We start from the raw sequence: 25,141 nt of genomic DNA on the forward strand, positions 1-25,141 counted from the left end.
GGGAGTTTCAAGGGATGGATCTCAAAAGGATTAACCAGCTATTATACATTTATCAAGAGGGGGGTGTTTCAGAGTTTTGAAGAACTTCAAAGGTCAAATGGGTTGGAGAAGGATGACTTCTTCAGATATCTGCAGGTTAGGTCTTACTATAATCATAATCTACAAGAAACTTGGGAAACAGCTGGACCAGGATTCTTAGAAGTGCTTTTGTCATTGTTGAAATCAGGTTCCTGTACTAAAGTTGTCTCCAAGTTATACAATGGTATTCAGCTGTTCAAACAAGTTGACACAGACTACATAAGGAATAAATGGCAAAAAGAAGGAAATTTAATTATTTCTGTTGAAAGCTGGGAAAAGATTCACAAATTTCAATGGACGACCTCAAGCTCCAATTCATGGAGGGAATTCTGTTGGAAGAACATTGTTCGTTTTTTTGTAACCCCTGCCCAGAAAAAGCATCACAGCAACAGTGCGACCTGCTGGAGACAATGTAAGACAGACAAGGCAAATCATTACCATATCTTCTGGGGTTGTCCGGTGATCAAACCATTCTGGGATCAACTGTGCATGCACTTAAATAACATTTTTGTTGAGAAAATTCCTTGTAAATGTGAAGTCCTGTACTTAGGAGACATCTCATGGGATAACTGGAATTTGTCAGATAAAAAACTCATGGCAATGCTTCTGGCAGCAAGCAAAAAAACTATCACGAAAAAATGGTTGAGGACTGAAGCACCTACAATTGATGAATGGATTGATATTGTTCAGAATATTTACATTCTAGAGAAATTGTCATTCTGTCTTAAAGGTCAAAGAGACTCCTTTTTCAGGATATGGACAAAATGGACGGAATATATAAAAGCTGTAATTTCTGTAAACTGAATTTGACTGCTCTGTAAAATCATTGTCATGATACACTCTGCTAGACTGGTTCATGAGATGATACACATTTTACTGTGTTTTTTTTGTTTTTTTTCTTTCTTTCTTTTTTATGTTAAAAGGAATGGAGTATTATTAGCAATTATATTTTCATATCCACACTTGATGTGGACTTTATATTGTACGCAAGAGAAATGTCTGTACACTTGCTTCTCCAAATAAACAATAAATTACAAAAAAAAAGAAAGTTTGAGAGTCTGAATCCCCGTCCCAGGCGCAAATCCTCATGGAGGTTTATGAGGAGGTCAAAGATGGCCAATCCGTTAATCCCAGCTCCATAACCGGGGTCTATGGAAGGAAGCCGCATGCATGGCGCACTGATCCAGGATAGCTTTCACCTGGCTTGATGAATCCGTGTCTTCTCATCCTGGATGGCTTTTAGTGCAACCCATGAAGCCTGGACACACGTGTTGTGGATTGGTTGAACGCTGAAGGCTTAGTGACTCATCTTGGATGACGCAATCCTACTTTGGTGCAAGGGGGCCCAGACACCAACATCATCAAGAGCCAGTAATGGACTCCACAGTGCAGCACTCGTTCGCTCGCCCTCCCTCTCCCATTTTATTCTGTAGAGTCAGATTCTGAAGTCGACATTTCACTTTGATTTTCAGAGTGATGACACCCTGGAAAAACTCTCCATCATTATAAACTCTCCATCATTTATTCTACATTCAGGCTGGAGAGGTGCAGGTTGTCAGAGCTCAGCTGTGATTGGCTGCTCTCAGCTCTGAAGTCCAACCCCTCCCACCTCAGACACCTGGACCTGAGTGACAACCAGCTGCAGGATTCAGGAGTGAAGGAGCTGAGTGGTTTTCTGCAGAGTCCAGACTGTAAACTGGAGACTCTGAGGTCAGTTCACCCTCTTCACTTTACAACTTCTATCACTCTTGTTATTGTTGTCATGATTTTCACTTCACTGCTGTTGGAAATTCAATTTCCAGTCACTGGTTTGTGTTTGAAATGAGTGAAACTGGGTTTGAAGGTCCAGTATGTAAAATCCTGCCATCTAGTGCCATCAGATTGCAGTGCTTACTTGCTGACGCTCCCTCTCCCCTTCTTACCAGTGAACTACGGTAGCCTTCCAGCATCATAAAGGATGTGGTTGACAGCAAAGGTGTCTAGTTCTCTGTATAATGATAAAGTTCCATCAACACAAATATTACAACCATCTATTAGCATCACAATCAGTCATAGTCACAGCAGACAGTCCAGTGCTAGCATGATTTTCAGCTAGCGCTAGCATTAGCCACCTGTATGAGCACTTAGATACTGTAGATAGATCCAGCTGGACTCAGCAGAAGGTCAAGGGTCAATGCAGGTTCTATCATCTCAGTCAGTTCAGTATTGATGAGCAAGATGCAGAAAAGATTCCACTGCATTTCAGTCACTTAATAATCATTTGTTCTCAGCACTTGCTTTATTAGAGGATTCCAGCCTCCAACCATCAATATGAAACTGTCTCTCAAACTCATCTTCCCAACCAGCCGCCTACAAACATGGCGGTGCAAGATGGCCACGACCTTTGACCTTCTGTCTGTTTCTAGAAAGAAGCATTCTAATGGCAGGAATCAATGAATTCCAACATTGTTAACAGCTGAACAGTGGTCACATGACTGGTTGATATAAAATATTTTATTGTGGTGATTCATTATTTCAGTATTATTGTTGTGCTTCTGATTGGTTTAATGGACATTACAGTGTTATAGACATTCATATTTTTAATTTCATATCGTGATGAAAACTCCACTCACTCCATCATTTATTCTCTATTCAGGTTGGAGTTGTGCAGTTTGTCAGAGCTCAGCTGTGATTGGCTGCTCTCAGCTCTGAAGTCCAACCCCTCCCACCTCAGACTCCTGGACCTGAGTTGGAACCAGCTGCAGGATTCAGGAGTGAAGGTGCTGAGTGGTTTTCTGTAGAGTCCAGACTGTAAACTGGAGGTTCTGAGGTCAGTACTGGTTTGGAACCAGTGGATGATGGTTTCAGCACCAAACACACTTCATCACACATGTTGAATAAACATTGAACTGAAGGTTGATTCATATCAAAATGACATCCATAAATATGAAAACTTCATTCTGTTCATCAGTGGTCATGTGATCAAACATCATTTCAACACTGGACTGAGGATTTAATTTCAAGGTGACATTTTCTGTAGTGTCAGATTCTGAAGTCGACGTTTCACTTTGTTTTTCAGAGTGATGACACCCTGGAAAAACTCTCTATCATTATAAACTCTCCATCATTTATTCTCTATTCAGGTTGATTGACTGCAGTTTGTCAGAGCTCAGCTGTGATTGGCTGCTCTCAGCTCTGAAGTCCAACCCCTCCCACCTCAGAGAGCTGGACCTGAATATGAACCCCCTGAAGGAATCATCAGTGAAGCCACTGATGGATCTTGTCTACAGCAGTGACCATCAACTGGAGAGTGTGAGGTCAGTACTGGTTGGGAACCAGTGGATGATGGTTCCAGCACCAAAGCCAGTTGATCCCACAGCAGAGGTCCAGTGTTCCCAGTCACAGTGTGAGAGGAGGATGGTGACGTCCAGCTGCTCCTCATTCATCCAACATCTGCTGCCAAACTGCTTCTTCTCTCAGTTCACCACCCAATTATTGATCAGTTCATCTTCATCAGGCCTCAGTATCAGTCCAACACTCCGACCTTCTGATGTTCCACACTTGACATGTGACTGAGAGTCTGCTTCGTCTCACCAGTCACTCCATCATCTCCATCAACAGTCAACGTCTCTGTGATGATGCGTTCAAGGACCGTGAGTCCTGACTCCTGCTGTCTCTTCTTATCTTTGCAGGTGGTGGTGAGGATGAGGAGAGTGAAGAGGAGAGCTCCATCTACTGGTGGCTGACAGAACTACAACCAGTGGAGCCAAACAGCAAGCTGCAGGCACCAACACTGTGTGGGCGTGTCACGACCTTTGACCCCAGTGGAGCCTGGTGGCTGGCGGACTGCTTCTCCCTACAAGCTGCTGTGGTTACTGGGAGAGACGTCCCAGAAGCCACTGGTGGAGCTGAATCCTCAGTGGAAGAAGCAGGACTTGGAGCAGCTGCTCAGTGAAGGCAGCAGCAACACAACCACTGCTTCTGCTCTCATCATCCACGGCTGGAACATCTCAGCATGAAGGTTCCACACATCAACAACACACTGCTCTGCTCTCACTTCAGACTTCTATAACATCTTCATTTTGGAGGTGAAAAATACTTTTCAAGAGACTTTATTTGTGCTTCATGATCTTAAATAAGGAAATCATGTGGAAAAGATAAAGTGATTCACAACACCTGTGATGGGAACTCAAATCATTATTGAATCATAAGTAAGACAAAAGAAGTTTCCCTCAAAATAACTCATGGTTTTGATGCTTGCCAGATGTTTGTGTGGAGATTTCAGAAGGACGTCAATGAATCAGAAGGAAACCAGATCATTTATTTTATGTGATTATGTTATATCATCCTAACTTTGTTACGAGCTCAAACATTATATTTCAATGATTCAATATTCTGACAATAAAAGCCATCACAACCTCTGACCTGTGTAACCTTGACCTCAACTGACGTTTCATTTCTGCTGCTTTAACACTTTGATTATATATCTCCTGAAGTCCTGCCATGGGGATTCTCCATATCTGAATAACTTGTGTACTCAAACCTTCTGTAGGCCATACCCACTTCTCCACTAGGTCTCAACATAAACCACATGAATCAATGAAAATAAATCTCACTTTTACAAACAAATCCAATTCAGTTCAAATATAATTTAAATAAAATAAATGATACATTATAATTAATCACCAACAGATAAATCAATGCTGGATATGAGGTGGTTTGTCCTCTCTGGGTCGGTGGGGAGGCCCTGCCTCAGAGGGAGGAGTTCCAGCATCTCGGGGTCTTGTTTGGGACGCCTCCCTGGGGAGGTGTTCCACGCATGTCCCACCAGGAGGAGACCCTGCTGGAGGGACCAGGTCTCTGGGCTGGACTGGGAAGCCTTGGGGTCCCACTGGAGGAGCTGGAGGAGGTGACTGGGTCCAGAGAAGTCTGGAGGTCTCTGCTGAGGCTGCTGCCCCCGAGACCTGACTCCGGATACGGCAGTAGAAGATGGATGGATGGATGGATGGATGGATGGATGCCAGGTGATAGAACATTTCATAAAAACAGACTCTGCATTATAACTTCTATTCCACTCTAAATAACTCACTCCAATATAACTGCACTCGTCCTTCTCTCACATTACATTGGATCACAATGACTTAGGGAGAGAGTGAGGAGTGGAGAGGTGATAGGATGGAGCCCCCTGTCCTGTACATCAATGTCCATGTTACACAAGCATCTATGCCAGGGGTGCCCATTACGTCCATCGCAATCTACTGGTCAATTGCAAAGGGAGTTTGGGTCTATCGCATGGAGAGAGAGAGGGAGAGAGGGAGTGAGTGTGAGAGAGAGAGAGAGAGCGATCCGCGTCAATTACAGCAGGTAGAATCGTTCAGGCAGGATTAGAAAACACGGTGGATCTGGTTGATTTTGGTCATAATGCACGACGTGCTGGATTTTGTTCTTATATGTGTTGTGCTTTACATTCATTCATTCATTCATTTTCCATACCCGCTTAGTCCCGAACTCAGGATCACGGGGGTCTGCTGGAGCCTCTCCCAGCTGTCTTAGGGCGAAGGCAGGGGACACCCTGGACAAGGGTGTCCAGGGTAAATGTGACGTATCGGCTTCGGCACTATTCAGATCAAATAAAGACCAGACAGGGACAGGAAAAAGAGTTTCGCTGTTGTTTTACACGCAAAACTACCGGGGTTGTCGCGTGAGCTTGCAATCCTGGCGTAAACTCATGGAGACGCCTCGCTCGGAAAATGCGCTTCAAAGTGCACACGCACTGCAGACGCGCCGAAGATGCTGGGAGATGCTGCTGGCAAAACGTCTGCATCACACACACACACACACACACACACACACACACACACACACACACACACACACACACACACACACCAATTATCCCTAACCTATGCGCTGGAAAACACAAAACTATACAGCAAAACATCTTAACGTAAACACACTTTTATTGATAAAATCAAACATAGGCAGATATAACCTAAACAATTTTAAACCATGAGTTTTCTGTACAATGATGAGCATAAATGCACATGGGAACATGTTGACCCATTTAATCCTCTTTCTTTCTTTATCATTGGACTACAAATATATTTCTGAATGACTTTTCCTGTTTTATAGGAGGTGGATCTTTTTGACTTGCTCATTTTAAAAGTAGCTTGCATGTTGAAAAAGTGTGAGCACCCCTGATCTATGCCCTTTTCCAAGTCCCACAATCACTTTCACTGTCATCTGCCTGATTACACCCATGCCATTTTCAGAAAAAAATTGCACAAACAGAATACATTCAAAAAATGTATCATACACATAGTTATCAAGTCAAGTTATTTATTTATTGTCATTGTTGAACAAAGTTAACAAAAAAACTTGTTTGGAGCATCCCCATAACCACTGGCATCAGTACCGATAAAATAATCATAAATAAGTGAGAGAAAAAAAACAAAAAAAATATATAATTTATGTACAGAAATGATTTGGTCATTCATTTTTTGCAATTCATAGTCATTCCCAACAGACATAACAGACACAAAAATTCAATGCATCACACGTGGTTCAGACACAGCTTGCCTGTGATTGTACATTTGGCCAGTAGGTGGTTTCGTGTGCACATGAAACTTCGAGAAATGAACCGTTTCTCGAACCAGTTGGCTCAAGTGGTTCAATGCCTCATGAGGCTTCACCTCACCATCACTACAGTCACTGCATCCTGAATCAGTCACACTCAAAGTCGCACACCACCTCTGCTTTGTTCTGGACTGTGGAATGGGCAATATTAATTTAATCTAATTAAATTCTTTTTTATTACTTTATGTCTATTTTAATGCTCTTTATTGGTGCTGAATGGAAGTGCGGTTGTTGTTTTATGAGCTAATGGATAGACAAGTGGCCTATAACATAAGACGCTTAAATGAAGTGAATAGGATATGTCCACAATGTCAAGAAAGGAAGCAGGGTGTCTTTAAAATCGATAACATTTGAATAAGTATTAAAAGTTGAGTTGATGTTATACTTGTATTGACATTATGAGTAATTTATACAACTTTTCCCAGGAACTTTTCCCAATGATGAGGTTGAGGGCCCATCATCTGCAATTCAGCATTCTGCAGGTAGTCAACACCAAAACAAGCGTATTCTGTCATAATCCTGTTTGTAAATAATACACATAAACTGTGTACTTGTAATATAAGTTAAACTTTGGTAACTTGAATATAATTCTCACAAAGGGATTTTTCATGTGTATGCACTTTGTACCTGTTATGAATTTAAAAAAAAAAACATTCATAACTAAACTCAGTTGTTGGTTTCCATCTCTATAAGTTAACAAAGATACATAGATACCTATGAAACACTTGTTTATCTTGCTGAAACTAATACTAGGTTACTAGTACTAGATACACCAGTATACTCTCCCGGAGCACAGATCAACCCACTCAAACAAACAAAAAGCATTTTACTCAGTCAGATAAGATTACTAAATGCTGGATGATACACTGTTTTGTGCATTATTTGGGTAAATAAAATAGTTCTATTATTCATACCTCCGCCTACCATTTATTATTACCTAAGGCATAGAGCATTTAAAAAAACAAAACAAATGTCATTCCGGTGTGCCACCCATCTGTGCCCCGAGCTTGCCCCCCCAAGAAAAAAATTCTAGGACCGCCCCTGTTTCCAACACTGTGGATGCTCGGTTGTTTATTGCAGCAGACAGATAAACAATTAAACGGCTAAAGCCATCTATTCCACCGTGAATGACAAATCTCCAGCTTTTGGTAAAAAAGGGAGAGAAGATGGAAAGAGAAATCTAAAATATATAAGGCATCAGATAGCTAATTGAAAAAGGTTCATGCACAGCTTATTTGACACAAAAAAGGTATGGTACAAAGGTGAAAAGATTTGGAGTGGGTAGAAAATCTCAATGTTTCATTTGTTCAAGTATTTAAAAACAGTTTTGAAAAATACCGTATTAATTTGTGGTTTCCATCTATGTGCCACATTGCATTTGGTGCAGGAACAGAATACTGCCTCCGTCTTAGTGTGCGATTGGCCAAGGCTCGCACTTCAGTCCCAATTGGGTCCACTCTTCTTAAGGAATCACGTACTCTTTGAACTACAACAACGGCAAAAAAAAAAGAAAGACAAACTACATAAAATATTAAAGGCACAAATCCGTGTTAACACAGATAATGCTGACAAAAGGTATGATTTCATTTATTAAATACCCCCCCTTTCTTTTTTTAAATATACCGCCATTCTTTTTTTAATCATCCATGTAAGCACTTTTAGCTACATTTTGTACGGAAAGCGTTATACAAATAAAGCTAATTATATTTGTTTGTTTCGGTTAAACTGATGCACAATACAGATTACTGAATACATTCATGTGGGGATCAACTTCATATCAAACTTACTTTGCACTCGTAATCCCCTGGCATGAAGGAATGCTCTCATCATTCTGTACCCTGTGTTTGGGTGACTGAGTTGGATTTCTGCAATGAGGGCATCCAGCTCTTCATCACAAAGCGCTGAATACATGTCCGACATTCTAAACAAACAAAGAATAATTCCTGAAATTTTACTTGGCAAGAGCCAAAACATATATAATAATAATAATAATAATAATAATAATAATAAACTTTTATTTGTACAGCGCTAAATCACAACCAAAGGCGTCTCAAAGCGCTTTATACAATCGTATAATATATGATATATTATATATTATATTATATATTATATACTGATATATGATTAAAAGCGTCCATTTTCACTGCAACCATTTTGACATGTATTTGTTGTATCATTAGTGTTATTAGGTACAAGTGTTGCTGCATTCATTGCAAGGTTAACGTCATTTGCGTCAATAGATATGGAAAACAACTACACTTAAGTTTAAAAGAAATGTGCACGTTTTGGAAATGGCAATTTCTTAATATTATTATTATTATTATTATTATTATTATTATTATTATTATTATTATTATCATTAGTGTTCTGTTAAGGTGAAACAACAAAGAAGCCTTTAAGTCTAAATTGTTTAATAAATAGGTTAAGAGCAGTTGGTCTAAGTATGAAAGTCATTTCATTTATTTGTTGCATTAAGAGAAGCATTTATAGAGCGTCGTTGCCACCTACTGGCATCTTTCGGTAGTATTTCTGTTGTAATTATGAAGCGAACTTTATACCGGAAGTAAGACACGGGAAACACACTGCCAGCGTTTTCTGATGAGCACCCGTTCCTGTAAACCAGTGTTTGTGTGCCGCGAGATATTGTCAGGTGTGCCGTGGGAAATGATCCCATTTGTGTGCCTGTGCAGTCTGGCGCCTGGCAGAGTAATCATGTAGTACTCTTCCATACCAGTAGGTGGCAGCAGCAGGTAGCTAATTGCCTTGCGCTTGGAGACAAGCGAATTAGTGACGCATGGATGCAGCGACAGGTGTGTGGATTGTGGATAGCGGGACGACGGTTGAAAGTGATGGATAAGTTTTTGAAGAGGAAAAATGCTGACTCTGAACTGGACCCTGGACAAAATCCGGACCCAGATGAAGGCCCTAGTATGAGTGGAGGCAAAGACGGTGACGTCGAGCAAAGTTTCTGGCGTGAGGCAATACAATGAAAGCTATCTTTCGTTTGGATTTACTTTTACCGGAGATGCAACGGCACCGACTCCGTTGTGCTTGGTATGTGGTGAAAAGCTCTCCAACAGTGCTATGGTCCCAAGTAAGCTTAAACGCCATCTCCAAACGAAACAGCCCTCAGTTCAAAAGAAAAATGTGGAGTATTTTGTTTGCCTGCGTGAACACACGAAGAAACAGGCAACTTTCATGAGAAAAACCGCAAAAGTAAACGAGAGAGCCCTTAAAGCTAGCTACCACGTCGCTGAACTAGGGTTGCCACCTACCAGAGTTACAAATCCGGGACCTCTGGGGGGTGGGGGGGTGTCTCAAGTCTGTCGACTGGGGGGGTCACCGAAATATACGGGACACAAAGTGAAGTGCGTCCTGTATCAGTTCATTACGGGACAGGTTTTTTAGTTGCCAAGTACGGGACAATCGCGTATTTTACGGGAGTAGACCACAGGCAGAAATCAAATGAGGTTTTGTCATTTTCCCTTAAAAACGGGACAAATTGTGTCCCGGGAGAGATTTTATTTTTCCCGGGACAGGTGGTGAAAAAAGAGAACAATTCTGGGAAAAACGGGACGGGTGGCAACACTACGCTGAACTTGTGGCTAAATCAAAAAAGTCCGACACTGTGGCAGAGCAATTAATACTTCCCGCCTGCAAAGCCATTGTAAATGAGACGCTCGGACCCAAAGCGGCTAAAGAAATAGCCAAAGTCCCTCTCTCAGATAACACAATCTCCAGACGTATTAATGAGATGTCTGCAGACATCGAAAGTGTGGTTTTGGAGAAGATCCCTATCAGTAAGAAATTTGCCTTGCAACTTGATGAGTCTGCTGATATAAGTGTTGTTGCAGATTCTGAAGTCGACATTTCACTTTGATTTTCAGAGTGATGACACCCTGGAAAAACTCTCCATCATTATAAACTCTCCATCATTTATGCTCTATTCAGGTTGGAGTATTGCAGGTTGTCAAAGCTCAGCTGTGATTGGCTGCTCTCAGCTCCGAAGTCCAACCCCTCCCACTTCAGACACCTGGACCTGAGTGAGAACCTGCTGCAGGATTCAGCAGTGAAGGAGCTGAGTGGTTTTCTGCAGAGTCCAGACTGTAAACTGGAGACTCTGAGGTCAGTTCACCCTCTTCACTCTACAACTTCTATCACTCTTGTTGTTGTCGTCATGATTTGCACTTGACTGCTGTTGGAAATTCAATTTGCAGACACTGGTTTGTGTTTGAAATGAATGAAACTGGGTTTAAAGGTACAGTGTGTAAAATCCTCCCATCTAGTGGTCAGCTTTCAGATTCCAGATTCTGAAGTGGACATTTCACTTTGATTTTCAGAGTGATGACACCCTGGAAAAACTCTCCATCATTATAAACTCTTCATCATTTATTCTCTATTCAGGTTGTGGTGCTGCAGTTTGTCAGAGCTCAGCTGTGATTGGCTAACGATAGGATTTTACACACTGTACCTTTCCACCCAATTTCATATGCTTCAAACACAAAGCAGTGACTGCAAATTGAATTTCCAACAGCAGTCAAGTGAAAATCATGACAATAACAACAAGAGTGATAGAAGTTGTAGAGTGAAGAGGGTGAACTGACCTCAGAGTCTCCAGTTTACAGTCTGGACCCTGCAGAAAACCACTCAGCTCCTTCACTGTTGAATCCTGAAGGTGGTTCCAACTCAGGTCCAAGTGTCTGAGGTGGGAGGGGTTGGACTTCAGAGCTGAGAGCAGCCAATCACAGCTGAGCTTTGACAAACTGCACCTCCACAACCTGAATAAAGAAGAAATGAAGGAGAGTTTATAATGATGGAGAGTTTTTCCAGGGTGTCATCACTCTGAGAATCAAAGTCAAAAGTCGACTTTAGAATCTGACACTCAACAAAGGAGAGAGGGTGAGTGAATGAGCGCTGCAATCTGAAATCTGACCACCAGATGGCAAGATTTTACACTCTGTACCTTTAAACCAGGGGTGCTCACACTTTTTCAACATGCGAGCTACTTTTAAAATGACCAAGTCAAAAAGATCTACCTACTATACAATCGGTGTGTGTGTGTGTGTGTGTGTGTGTGTGTGTGTGTGTGTGTGTGTGTGTGTGTGTGTGTGTGTGGAACGCAGATGTTTTGCTAGCAGCATCTCCCAGGATCTCCGGTGCTTCTGCTGTGCGTGACTTTGAAGCGTATTTTGCGAGTGAGGCGTCTCCGTCAGTTTACGCCAGGATTGCAGGCTCACGCGACAGGCACGGTAGTTTGGCGTGTATTTAAAGAAAACAACAGCCAAACTCTTTTTGCTGTCCCTGTCTGCTCTCATACAGAATGCAGGTATCTGAAGAATACATTGATTTTAACAATTATTATAGTTTCAGATTTAAAATGAAATCTGCTTTATGTCTCTTTATTTGATCTGAGCGGTGCAGAAGCCGATTCGTCTCATTTACCTTTGACTGTAAAATCCAGCACATATAAAAACAAAATCCAGCACATCGTACATTATGACCAAGATCACTGAGTTCCTGCCTGAACCATTCTACCTGCTGGAAGTGACGAGAACTCCACACGATTGACCTAATGGACACCCCTGCTTCAAACCCAGTTCCACTCATTTCAAACACAAACCAGTGTCTGCAAATTGAATTTCCAACAGCAGTAAAGTGAAAATCATGACGACAACAACAAGAGTGATAGAAGTTGTAGAGTGAAGAGGGTGAACTGACCTCAGAGTCTCCAGTTTACAGTCTGGACTCTGCAGAAAACCACTCAGAACCTTCACTAATGAATCCTGCAGCTGGTTCTGACTCAGGTCCAGGTGTCTGAGGTGGGAGGGGTTGGATTTCAGAGCTGAGAGCAGCCAATCACAGCTGAGCTTTGACAACCAGCAGTACTCCAACCTGAATAGAGAAGAAATGATGGAGAGTTTATAACGATGGAATTTTACCAGGGTGTCATCACTCTGAACATCAAAGTGAAACGTCGACTTCAGAATCTGCAACAAAAGCAGTCTGCAATCTGACCACTAGATGGGAGGATTTTACCCACTGTACCTTCAAGCCCAGTTTAGGGCGTGTTTTCATTGCCTCGCCTCACCACGGTTCGCCTCGGTACGATTGCGTTTTCATTGGCTCTGTGATTACGAGACCGTGGGCGGAGTCGACACGGTAAAGCGGGACAATGTTTTCCCCAGCATCACTTCTGTGCGATACACAACAGCGCAGCGATGGACAAAGTAGAAGTTGTTTCATACCTGCTGCTCGGTCTGTGGTTGCTTTTCTGTTCAAGAAAGAACACTTTCCCTCACTGAAGTCACAGTTGATCATTTATGCAGCAACATTTATAATTTATTGTTTCGTTTTCCATGCGAGCAAATGTGTAGTTCAACCTTCATATTTTCACCAAAAGTAAACATGAGACGGATACAACGGGAAATAGAGTTTATTTAAAAACAAACAAACAGAAAAACAGACAGTAAACACGCCTCCTTATTTGAAATAGCTGCCCTCGCGAGCCAAGGACGACTTTGTTATATGCCGCGGTGTTTGAGGCTTCCTCGCGGCCAAGAGCCACGTCCTCTCGACGAATCAGTATTTCTTCTCTCCTCAAGACTCCTGGGGTTCCCTAGCTTACCGCGCCTCACGCAGGAGCAACTCGATTTGTTTTCTTTACCGAGCGCTTCGCCATTTGGCGTTTGTCGTTTTCGCGAATATGGTTGAACACACTCGCGACGTTGAGGGCATTCCCGGTTCGCCTGCCTCTCCCCAAAAGACGAAAGTAAACATGTATTGAAAAAGCTGTTTTCAAAAACTGTATACACATAAATGTATTTGTACAACACCAATAGTAGCTACTTGTATTCACGGTAAAATGTACCTGACACGGAAGTTCTGTGTCAAAGGAGTTGGCGTGGATGTCCGCTCTGACAGGGAACATCGACGCGGACACGGAGCCAATCCAGTGCCCTGCTCGTCGCTACGTCACCACTAAACTCGCTTCGTCTTGCTCGGACCCTGGGGGATTGAGGTACCAAAACAGCGCCCCCTACAACTGTGTAGCGGCCAGTGCAAACACCCTAACACCATACCATGGCGAGGCGAGGTGAGGCAATGAAAACACGCCCTTTCATTCATTATCAAAAAAAAAAGTGTCTGCAAATTGAATTTCCAACAGCAGTCAAGTGAAAATCATGACAACAACAACAAGAGTGATAGAAGTTGTAGAGTGAAGAGGGTGAACTGACCTCAGAGTCTCCAGTTTACAGTCTGGACTCTGCAGAAAACCACTCAGCTCCTTCACTGATGAATCCTTAAGGTGGTTCCAACTCAGGTTCAGCTCTCTGAGGTGGGAGGGGTTGGACTTCAGAGCTGAGAGCAGCCAATCACAGCTGAGCTTTGTCAACCAGCAGTTCTCCAGCCTGAATAAAGAATCAATATTTGATTTCTTCCATGGTGTGAATGTCATATTCAGAGTCATTTCTCCCTGTTGATGATCCAGATGTGCAGCTGTTGGGATCACTGAGTCATTCAGTGACTTTCCTTGCTCCTTCAGACGTTCAATGGCCAAGTCAACAGCGCGGTTCAGTCTAAGCCAGTAGTCAAAGGCATCCTCACCCTTCCCAGGAAGAGTGGTGTAAAAGTCTGCTAATGGGAGTGGTGAACACGGAACAGAATCAAAGTGCTTCCGCAAGAGACCATAAATGGCATCGGGGTTACAGGTGATGTTAATACCACTGTTCCTGGTCCCAAACCTGACAACATCCTTTGCTTTGCCACCAAGATGAACAAGGATCTCCTCCGCTTGTTCCTCAGGTTGCAGATTCCCCCTCTTAATGAAACTCCTCATGAGCTCCTCCCACTCCTGGACGAAAACAGTCTGAGTTGTCTCCTCTGAAGCAGGGGGGCTCCTTCAGCTTTCGATGAGGGACATATTGCAAATGGGACACGTCAAAAGCATTTGTGGCAGACACATTTGCATGGCTAGGTCGAGGGGTAGCACTATGTAAAGGGGAACTGGCTAGCATATCAGCATGGGCAGGTGAAGGGGCAGCACTGAGTAAAGGGGTAGTGACAGATGCAGAGGTGAGAGATAATGTCCTGTGCCACCCGCTGGCTGACCTGTTGAATCAATGCATCACCCATCTGACCTACAATACTAGCAGCAATAACATCAGGGGTAGGTACAGGGGAACACATGCTGTGCCTGTCCGGGACAGGGGAATGCGTGCCCTGGCTAGCAAGGGCATGAGGGTTTGCATCTGAGTTGGGGGGAGGGATAACACCAGTACTGAGCAAGGGGCGCCCAGGTGTACACTGATTACCCAACACTACACCACCCCCCTGAACAGGACTCTCAAACAGTAAACTTGAAGGATGCATAAAACCCCTCCCTCTGCCAGCACCAAAAGGAGTTACAAAAACATTACCCTGAGGATTACTCATCTTTCCAAAAAGTTAACAAAACACAATACCACAAAACAAAAGGATGAAACCACAAAAGGCCTAGACTGGAAACTGAAAAAATAAATAAAATCAAATCAAATAAAAGTACATAAACCCTCTATCTGATGTCTAACACTGCACAAAAGCAACACAACTGACCGACTTCAGTGACCGCAGATGAACAGCAGCAGCAGAACAGTCCCCGGGTCGCTCTGCAGCATCGGTAGCACAACAAAAGAGTCTCGAGTCACGGCACCAATGTGACCTCTCCTATTCTGTCCTGCTTGCTGTATAATGAAGACTTGCAGAAGTCAGGTGTGGAGCAGCAGTTTATTCTCTGAAACAGAATGGGACACAACCATAACTTGCTCCATGAAACTTGGTCACCTCCTGATTAATGGGCTTCCTCTGTACTGAAGTAGTGATCGTATAGTTGTTGTTTCTACAATACAAATAATATTAAAAAATAAAATACATTTTTCTACAAAATACAAAAAAATGACATTCGCAATTTCAATAATTCGCTCCCTAAAGCTCCATTTTTATACACTGTAACATTCTTCCAGTTACACACACATACCTGAAACAGAATGGGACACAACCATAACTTGCTCCGTGAAACTTGGTCACCTCCTGCAGAGACAACGTGCTCCGTATGAGAGCTGTGTGCTGCTAATGGACATGCTAGCATGCTAATCGTTTTTAAGAGCAATAAAAAAAAAACGATCTTTGCTAAAAAATAAAACATAAAAAAATAAAAAAATAAATTAAATGAAAGACACCAGCACACATTTAAACACTGAAACACAGTTAGATGAAGCATAGCTCAACTTATTGCATTAATTTCTGTCTCAGCAGGGAGGAGACCGTCTCACCTGCTTCATGGGCTTCCTCTGTACTGAGGATCGCCCAGAAAGCAAAGCACTAACTTCAAAATAAAATACAAAATAAAATAAAAATAAAATATAAAGAGCCATGGCTGTGCCCCAACCAAGTTTAACATGATTGAACACAATTTATTTTGTGTGTGTGTGAGAGAGAGAGTGGATGACGCCTTGCAGGTGCGGTCCTGGATGTCGGCTGCTGATTGGACGCGCCACGGCTGAGAAGGAGGAGCAGTCGAGCCAGCCTGACTGTCATCCCTCCTCCGCTCCCAAGTCTGCAGTTAGTCACTTCTGAAATGGTGTTAGAGCACGCAGCCGTAGGTAGTGATGGCCGATGGAGGCTTTGTTGAAGCTTCGACACTTGTTTCAAAAAATGGTTCATTACTCGAGGCTTCAATGACACAGTGCTCGAGGAGGTCATCTAGTGCTCAATAAGATGAAGTGCAATAGAAACGTGTTCATTGTTTCATAGGTTGTTTGGGATTTGATTCGCCATGCATTCTTGTTGGACAACACTACATGCTTGTACGGTTCAATGCTGACACAATAAAATAAAAATGAAAAATAAAGACAATGTCTCTTTTTTGGCACGACTGATTGTAGTAGACTATAGCTCTTATACTTAGCCTGACAGTTTGTGCAATGAATTATATTATATCCTAAAACAAGACTAAATAGCCCATAGTTTAAAAATATGTTCAATAGTAAGTGTTCAGTGGGTGAGATGTCAAATGTGATCTATTTAAAATGTAGAATAGATGAGCTAAATAACACATATATAATACACGTTGATGGGAATTGAACCGTCGCCTCAGTCTTGCAAGTCCAAGATTGTCATAATGTACCACAAACCCAAATCACACTCCCTTTTTTCATCGAAGCTGTTTGAGTAGCGTTAGCACACCGTGATTCCTCATCAACTACAGGCCTACACTTCAAATAATTATGAGAAAAATCCAACGTAAAGAGAGCACTTCCATTAGGAAATAGTCAACATGAAATTTCGTCTTCTACTGACACCTGCTGGTCAAATTGAATAGTTGCAAATATTGTGAAGAAGTTGTCATCTAATTCTAATCCTAAACAATATGGCCATTCCAAGTCAAGTATTAAGACAATTAATCAGGTTTGTACTGCTTGATTAAACACATTCATCCCGTTCCAGTGCACTAAAACCCACTTCCCTTCAGGACCGTGTCAGCGAAGCGAAAACTTCCTTGAGTGACGCTGTTTCCCAGCATGCAATGCGAGCTAGCGATTCACAATACTATTTCATCACAAACATGGATGTAAAAAATAAAAAGGGACGAAAAATGAAACTTCAGGAACACCAACCATTGCAATACAAGCAGAACTGGGCCGAAGTTTTATATTATGTACACCATAATACAGCCTTCTGGTGGACAAGCCATACTATTTAATCCGTGTCCTCCTATGGCACTTCCGTGGGTGGAAGCTCGTCGTAGAGGTCACGTGCTGGTTGCGCGTCACTCCACCGATCACCTCGGGGAAGGTCGTTGCCCTTGCAGGGTACCTGATTCAGGTGAGTATATGGAAAATATGGGTCAATGTGGTCAATAGTAACAAGAGAAGCTTGCTGGCAAAAATAATGCACTTCAAGTGGATGTGACACTTTTTTTTTGTTTTGTATGAGCATTTATAAAAAACAACAACATAATAATAAAATGGATTTTGACCATCTATGTTTTGGAGTTCATTGAAAGAGGTTAATATATATATATATGTATATATATATATATATATATATATATATATATATATATGTATATACATATATATATGTGCGTGTGTGTAACTTTAACTAACTTATCTATTTCTATCCATCTATCAAACTTACTATCTAGGGATCTATCTACTACTAACTCTCAAAAAACTAACGGACAACCAAGAGCAACAAAACCAACCTACTGCAATTCGTATATTTTAGTGTGTGTGTGTGTGTGTGTGTGTGGGGGGGGGGGGGTTAAAATGAGCACAGTGATGGTTCCGCAGCATAAAGTGTATCTTCAGTCGTCGATTGTATGTGTGGGAGTCCCTCGGGTTCAGCCCAGCTGATTTAGTGTTCAGTGAGAGGACCCTTGCGTCTGTTAAGGGGTAAGTGGCTTTCCGATGTTAAGCGAGTAGAGAATAATGTGTTAGATTACGTCATTTTTTTTCCGTGAACGCTTGCATTGTGCTTGTGAAACTGCTCACAAAACTCTTGTCGCCAGCCAGTCTAAAATGAAGCGGCAGTTTGACAAGAAAGCTGTGGCTCGAGTTTTTGAGACAGGCGTTGTGTGTTGGTCTTGTTGCCGTTACCCGGTTCCGGTTTGCAGGCTGGTTTTTCTGGTCCGTATGTCGTGGAGCGCAAACTTTCCGATACAGATTATGTAGTGCACACTCCTGATAGAAAACGATCATCCCGCATGTTGAAAAGTTACGCCCAGTTCACACAGGACGCGGAAGCGTCGCGCCACGCCGCAAAGTGAAGCGCTGCGAAGCGAAGCGCTGCGAATCGCCAAGCGCTTCCATTCAGCGCCCATGTTAATCAATCAGTGCGTTTACATGCAGAGCTTAATCGGACTAAGCAATCATTCGGTTTTCTCGTCCAATCGGAGTTCTCACCTTGGTCCCCGTATACATGCAGCTGAGAAATTCAAATTATTGACGGGTCCTCCTCCCAACACTAGGGGGTGGAGTGAGTCTTTTCAGCCGGTCAGCTGCTTTCGGTTGACATATTAAATCTATTATGATATGGAACGATAGTTCATAATGTACGTGTTACTTGCTTTGCAGATAAGGTGTACCCTATTTCTTGTGCTCCTGGTTATTTTAAAAGGCAGACAAGAACGTTGTTTGCTGTTGGAGGGCTACAACAACACTTCGATGCTACGCTTTGTGCCGTCACTACGGACCCCAAACTCTCGTTCTTGTTGGATTCGGGTTCGGAGCAGACTGGTGGGAGAGTTTGTGTACAGGTTTTGCAAAGGAACGGTGTCTTCAGTTATACACACACTCATTAAAGTGCCGACCGTGGAGGAAGCTGGTGCCGCTGCACGCCGTTTCCAGCAGAATAACAGCGAAATTACCCAAATAAAAACAAATCAGGAAAACATCTCTTTGCTGTGCTTTTATTTACAAAGTTAAAATTCTTCTAACTTACAAAAAATGTGAACGAAAAGGTAGAAATATAAATACGAAGGAATACGTATTTGTTCAGGGGTGCGCAAAGCCGGAGCCCTGCATTTGCTGCGCTACCCTTTTTAAAAAGGTCTCCGTTGCGCGTTATTTTAATATGTCCATCTCTTTTAGAAGAGAAAGCATCGCCCCGGTCTCATCCTCTCTCCAAATGTCAACATTCTTATTCGCGTTTGCCAGGTTGTTTCGCGCCGTCTGTTTTGTTAGACGACGTAGTTGTGCGGTCATGAGTCGCGAGAGCGAGGCGTGGCGCATGCGCACTCGCATTGTCCAGTTAATAGTCCGATTAAGGCGTATACATGGCAGAGAAATTTGAATTCCAATCGCATTATCTGGGTGTCTCAATCGGAGTTCTCCGATTCTAATCGGAGTTCTCAAACTCCAATCATAATCGGAGTAAGGTGTTTACATGCACGTGAGTTCTCCGATCGTAATCGGACTAAGGCAATAATTTGATTTTCTCTATTGCCATGTAAACGCACTGAATGTAGTGGTTCAGACCAGACGCGAACAGGCGCGCGGCTCGTGCCATTCATTTCAATGGAAGCGGAAGCGCCGCGCCAACGAATTTCGCGAGCGAGGTTCCAACTGGTTCACACCAGACGCGAACAGCTCCGCGACGGTCGACAAGCGCTTCTGCTCAGCTGCGCTCTTTTTTTCACTCCCACTTTTTCACTTCTTTTTTTTTTCTTTAAAAAAAAAAAAATAAAATAAATCATTTTCGTCATCGCCCCCCCTCGCCCCGTAGCCAGCCCGCTCCATAGCTCACTTTTGTGCGTGTGTGTGTAAATAAATAGAAACACGCACTCAGGTGTCCATCTCAAGACAAGACCTCTTTCATAATGATCATTGACCGGCATCTCTAGGATCAAACAGACGTATTTTGATCAAGTCTTCCTCTGTGTGTGTGTGTGTGTGTGTGTGTGTGTGTTTAATCTCTCTCGCACTCTGATACAATGTACTGACAAATATAACATACAAATATGATATATGATCGAATTTGTCATTGGGTTTTTATTTTGAAATTAGTTTATTTTGAAAATTCACCGGATTTTCTTGTTTTTATTGAGCGACTTCCTGTACTATTGACGAGGACCGCTCGCGGCTCGCGCACGAAATAGAGCAGACGGCGAAACAACAAATGCATGCCGCGAGCCGCGCAACCACCACATTGATTAACGTGGGCGCCGAATGGAAGCGCTCGGCGGCGCTTCGCTTCCACGTCCAGTGAACTGACGTTAAATGCATGGTGCGATCCGCGAGGGGAGCCGCGCGCCTGTTCGCGTCTGGTGTGAACTACTACATTGCTTAACATGGGCGCCGAATGGAAGAGCTCGGCACTTTGCGGCGCTTTGTGGCGCTTCCGCGTCCAGTGTGAACCGGGCGTTACGTCGCTAGGAAAAATGTGTCGCCTGAGCCTCCGCCCCCTCCGTGCCCATTGGCGGAGGGAGGGCTCACGAAAAAAAAAAAAAAAAAAAAATCGGTGTTCATTCGGCGCGCCTGGGAAACTCTGAAATTATGAATAACTTAAGCTTGTTTTTGTCCCATTTGCCTGTATCAGCCCGTCATGATATTGTTAAATTAATTGAGAGCCACCCACTATTGTTTTCTGACCACCCCCGCCATACGTCAGTTTTGCACCATGACATAGAAGTAGAGGGACATGCCACAACTAAGCAGCACGCACACAGAGTCAATTCTGGGAAGTTAAGAAAGAAGCTTTGGCTCTCCTTCTGACAATGCCCATCTTGATGTTAATTTGGGGTCAGGTTTTTACAGACCATAATGCCCTCGTGGTCCTGGATAGGATGCGCAATCAAACCAGCCGTACATGCGGTGGTCTCTGCTCCTGCAAGACTTCAATCTCCAGATTTGCCACAGGAAGGGGGGTTGATAATGTGTTGGCAGATGCGTTATCACGTGTACATGTGGACGAGCTGCGGAATTCTTATTTCAGGGGAACTGAGGTTTTTCTTGTTTAGTTTTGTTTGTAGGTATGTTAATAGGGTTAAGTTCTTAAGAGAGGGGGTGTTATGACCCACAGGTGGGTCTAGGTGCCTCTATCTAAATAACTATTACCAATTTTAAACGTTTAGTTTTTTACTACTACACAAATGTAAAGTCAAACAACATACGCTTACAGAAACTCACACAACAAAATATGAATTAAAATGTGTAAAACAAAAAGAAAAAAAAAAATCAGCATTCAGATAACAGTTTTGTCCTTTAGTGAAGATTGACAATGAGAAAAACCAAGAGCCTCATCTTTGTGCGGCTGATCCTGTTTCTTCTCTCTGTAAATATCTGCCCTGTTTTGGAGAAGATTCTCTCTGAGGGGACTGATGTTGCTACAATGCACAGTCTCCATGCCATCACATGTGTAAGGCGTCGGTAAATTGAAGCCTGCAGTTTGCAGTTGCAGCTGTTGCACGACAAAACGGGTCAACCAACCCGACAAACGACCTGGGTGATAATCGGCTCCGATCGGCTTGCGATGGAATTGGGACACCCAGGACAACACCACCTTTTTTTTTACCTGCCGCACGGAATGACGTTGAGCGTAACGTACGCTAAATCATAATATCGCGCCAGTCAAGGTCATATCGCGGGCCTGTCCCGCTCACCAGATATCCAAGAAGGTTGGTGAGGGCTGAGCGGGCAAAACCTTTGGTGACTAAGTACCGAAGGGGTGAATTTTTTCTCTACCTTTTTGCGCCTGAGTAAAAAAAGGGGGCACAGGGACGCCTGTGCAGCTACAAGTAATAAGTCTAGACAGGGATGGGGAAGAACCAGAGCAAAGTGGCTGCTGCAGTTCCCCAGGGGGGACAAATTGTGGACGACATGCGGAAAAAATACAGTCCAGATTGTCTTGATATGTTGGATGTTTGGGTTGAAAAGTATGGTTTCCCAGAGGGGGGATCACTGAGTATGGAGGAATTGAGAAACCTCCGGGATAAACTGAATATAGCCGAGGGAAAGGTTACAAAAAAGAAAAACCCAAACAGGTGGGAGATTCAAATCATCAAAGATCATGAAAGGTGTTTTTCATTCTGGAAACCTGAAGCAGAGGTCAGGGACAGGAAACAAGTAAAGAAACGTGTGAACAGCGCTGGGCGCTGGAGCACAGGGGTGACAGAGATAATGGCAGAGGGTGCACACACTCACACACACTCCCCAGTGGAGGGAGAAAAGGAGCCACTCACACACGAGCATTCAAATGCACCAAATCGTCTGTATCCTTCTCTTACAGGCCTGAGGGACCCTCTCCTGGACATGCCTGTCTTCCCTCCTCCCGCCTGCCCTCATCCAACGCTACCACCGTACAACCCTGCGCACTCCAGCACCGACGCCGCAGCGTCGCCACGTTCATCAGGACTGCCGTCAACCAAACGGCCAGCCTCATCACTGCTTTCAGACAAGGGCTGCTCCCCCAGATCGCCAAAGCAGTTAACAGAAGCTGCTGCGTGGGGATTGAAGATGCCCGGCTGACAGAGGTCCGACGTCATGCAGTGCACGCTGAGAGGCTTCTGCAGGAGGCCAGCGATGCAGAGGACAAGAAGATAAAGCGTGCCTCCCTCACCATGATGAAGCACCTCAGTGACACGGCGAGACGGCCCTACAGGAACAACGACAACCGACGAAGGGCGACTAGCGGAGACAGAGGCGAAAAGGGGGCGTGCCACATCTGCGGCCGCATGGGTCACTGGGCCAGAGAATGCCCTGACAAAGGAAGACACCGCGGGCAGAACCATGCCCACCGTAGCCAAGAGAGTGATCGGGAGGACCGGAAAAGAGGATCCAGAGGGGACCAGGACGTGTTTATGTAGCATAATTGTGGCAAAGCACTGTTCCTGCTTTTGTTGTGGTTTGTGGCGTGTGTGAGAGTGATCAGTGAGCAGGGTGCAGTTACCCACTTCTACCAGTGGAGGTCGTGTTCGCCTGGGGAATAACGCTCGAGAGGTCTCTCAAGTGGCTAGTGAGACCTATGTGGAGCGAACCGTCGTAGCGGACATTAACGTGTGTGTTATCTGTTGTGCTTCCACAGGTGAGAAGGGGAAATGGTTGAAAATAAGAGCAAATGTATGTGTGGCTGTTTCGTAATTGAAGTCTGAGATCGAGGGTATGTGAGTTAAATTTACGTTTTGAATGTATCGTCTCCGAGTGATTACCTAGCGAAGAGGAAACAACGGCTAGCCCGTTGCTAGGTTACCAGGAGGCGGGGTTGACGCTCGGTTACGTTAGTGTTCGTTTAACGTTATGGGATGTTTATTCAGTAGAAATGTGAATATTTAAACGTATACGAGTAAGATTGAATGTGGGAAACGACATGATTAATAAGTTCAAGTCGAAGTCGGGTATGGATCTGTGTTTTGAAATGTAAAAAGTAGATAACGCTCGAGAGGAAGTCTCTCAAGTGGCTCGTGAGACCTATGACCGTAGTAGCGGACGTTAACATGTGTGTTGTCTGTTGTGCTTCCACAGAAAACCAAAATAAAAGCTTCTAAAGAAACAAAGAAAAACAAAAATAAATGTGTCTTCGCAACATTACCACGCTACATTTACGTTTGACTATCTGCTTTAATATAAAACCGCAAAAAATGTGTTTTATAATTTTCTTTATATAATCTACAAACGTATTAGTATGATCCAGGGAAAATTCCATGTTTGTTTGCGAAACTCATTGGAAGAATGAAGAAAATCTGTTCGATTGTTATTGTCATGAACATGAATCACAAAACATGTATGTATATATATATATATATATATATATATATATATATATATATATATATATATATATATATATATATACATATATATATACATATATATATATATATATACATATATATATACATATATATATATATATATATATATATATATATATATATATATATATATATATATGTATATATATATTTTTTTTTCATGTGTCACTTTAACAGAGACAACACCATCTGTAATTACTATGTTTGGTTGCATTTCCCTGGCAGGCAAAGATAGATGGAAGAGACATCCTTCTGGGTGGAAAATGGGACTGGCTTGTCTGTGGATGGTGGAGGCTCGCTGGGCTCATCAATCCGTCCATCCATTCACCTTGTTCGTCTCATCCTGACTGCAGCACGCCACTGTGGAGGCTTGACATAACACACATTAGATTAATAACAGAAAAGCAAAATGTGACTGATGGTGTATTATTTAGTGTGCTTCAGTTATAATTCTCATAATAATGACTGTTTTGCTGGCTTCACACAATATATATAATTGGCCTGTCTTAGTTAAAAGCCCACTCACCACGACAAGGTGCAGGCCAAGAGTGGGAACACAAACACAGACCAGAAACGAACAGGACAAATCCAGACACGACTACAAAAAACACAAACACAAATAACACTAATATCACTTTGACCACTATCTTTTTTCACAAGAACTTTTATTTCTTTACAAATTGAACCTTAGATTGTGTCACAACAAACTAAATAAACCCTTGAAACAGCCAACAAAACATGAAATAACACTTCATCAATATTATAATGAGTATCCTCATAAATGATTTCAAGATAACTTTCAACACTTTCTTACAATTTTTTTTTTTACGTCTGCCGTAATGATTTTCAAGTTTTTTTCATGTGAATATTTTAACATTGAACATGTTAACTGAACAGTCAATGTAAAATCCCTTCATTGTTGCTCTGACCTCTTCATCATTTGTGACCTCTTCATCATTGGTGATCTGTACATCATTTGTGACCTCTACATCTACATCAGACACAGTATGGCTGTCACATGGTTCCTGAATCACGAGAAAACTGTCTTCTTCCAAGATCTCTGACACCTCTTTACATTTTTTAGAATATGTGTGGTCAAAGATTTGATCAAAATCACGTGTGTGTGTGGGTGTGTGTGTGACTCACTTACCTTTTGTTTGG

General features: G+C 42.8%; 1 protein-coding gene across 1 annotated transcript in view; it reads left to right on the forward strand.

Annotated features, from left to right (window-relative positions):
- Positions 1-25,141, forward strand: part of LOC142891080 (ribonuclease inhibitor-like) — a 142,126-nt gene that overhangs the window by 24,426 nt on the left and 92,559 nt on the right. The window contains exon 3 of the mRNA XM_076030407.1: positions 3,201-3,374. Within this exon, the coding sequence (XP_075886522.1) occupies positions 3,201-3,374 (174 nt within the window). The remainder of the gene's footprint in view (positions 1-3,200; positions 3,375-25,141) is intronic.

This window comes from Nelusetta ayraudi, unplaced genomic scaffold, assembly GCF_046127955.1.
Source record: "Nelusetta ayraudi isolate G7.1 ecotype Tasmania unplaced genomic scaffold, CSIRO-AGI_Nayr_v1 ptg000028l, whole genome shotgun sequence".
Classification (NCBI taxonomy): Eukaryota; Metazoa; Chordata; class Actinopteri; order Tetraodontiformes; family Monacanthidae; genus Nelusetta; species Nelusetta ayraudi.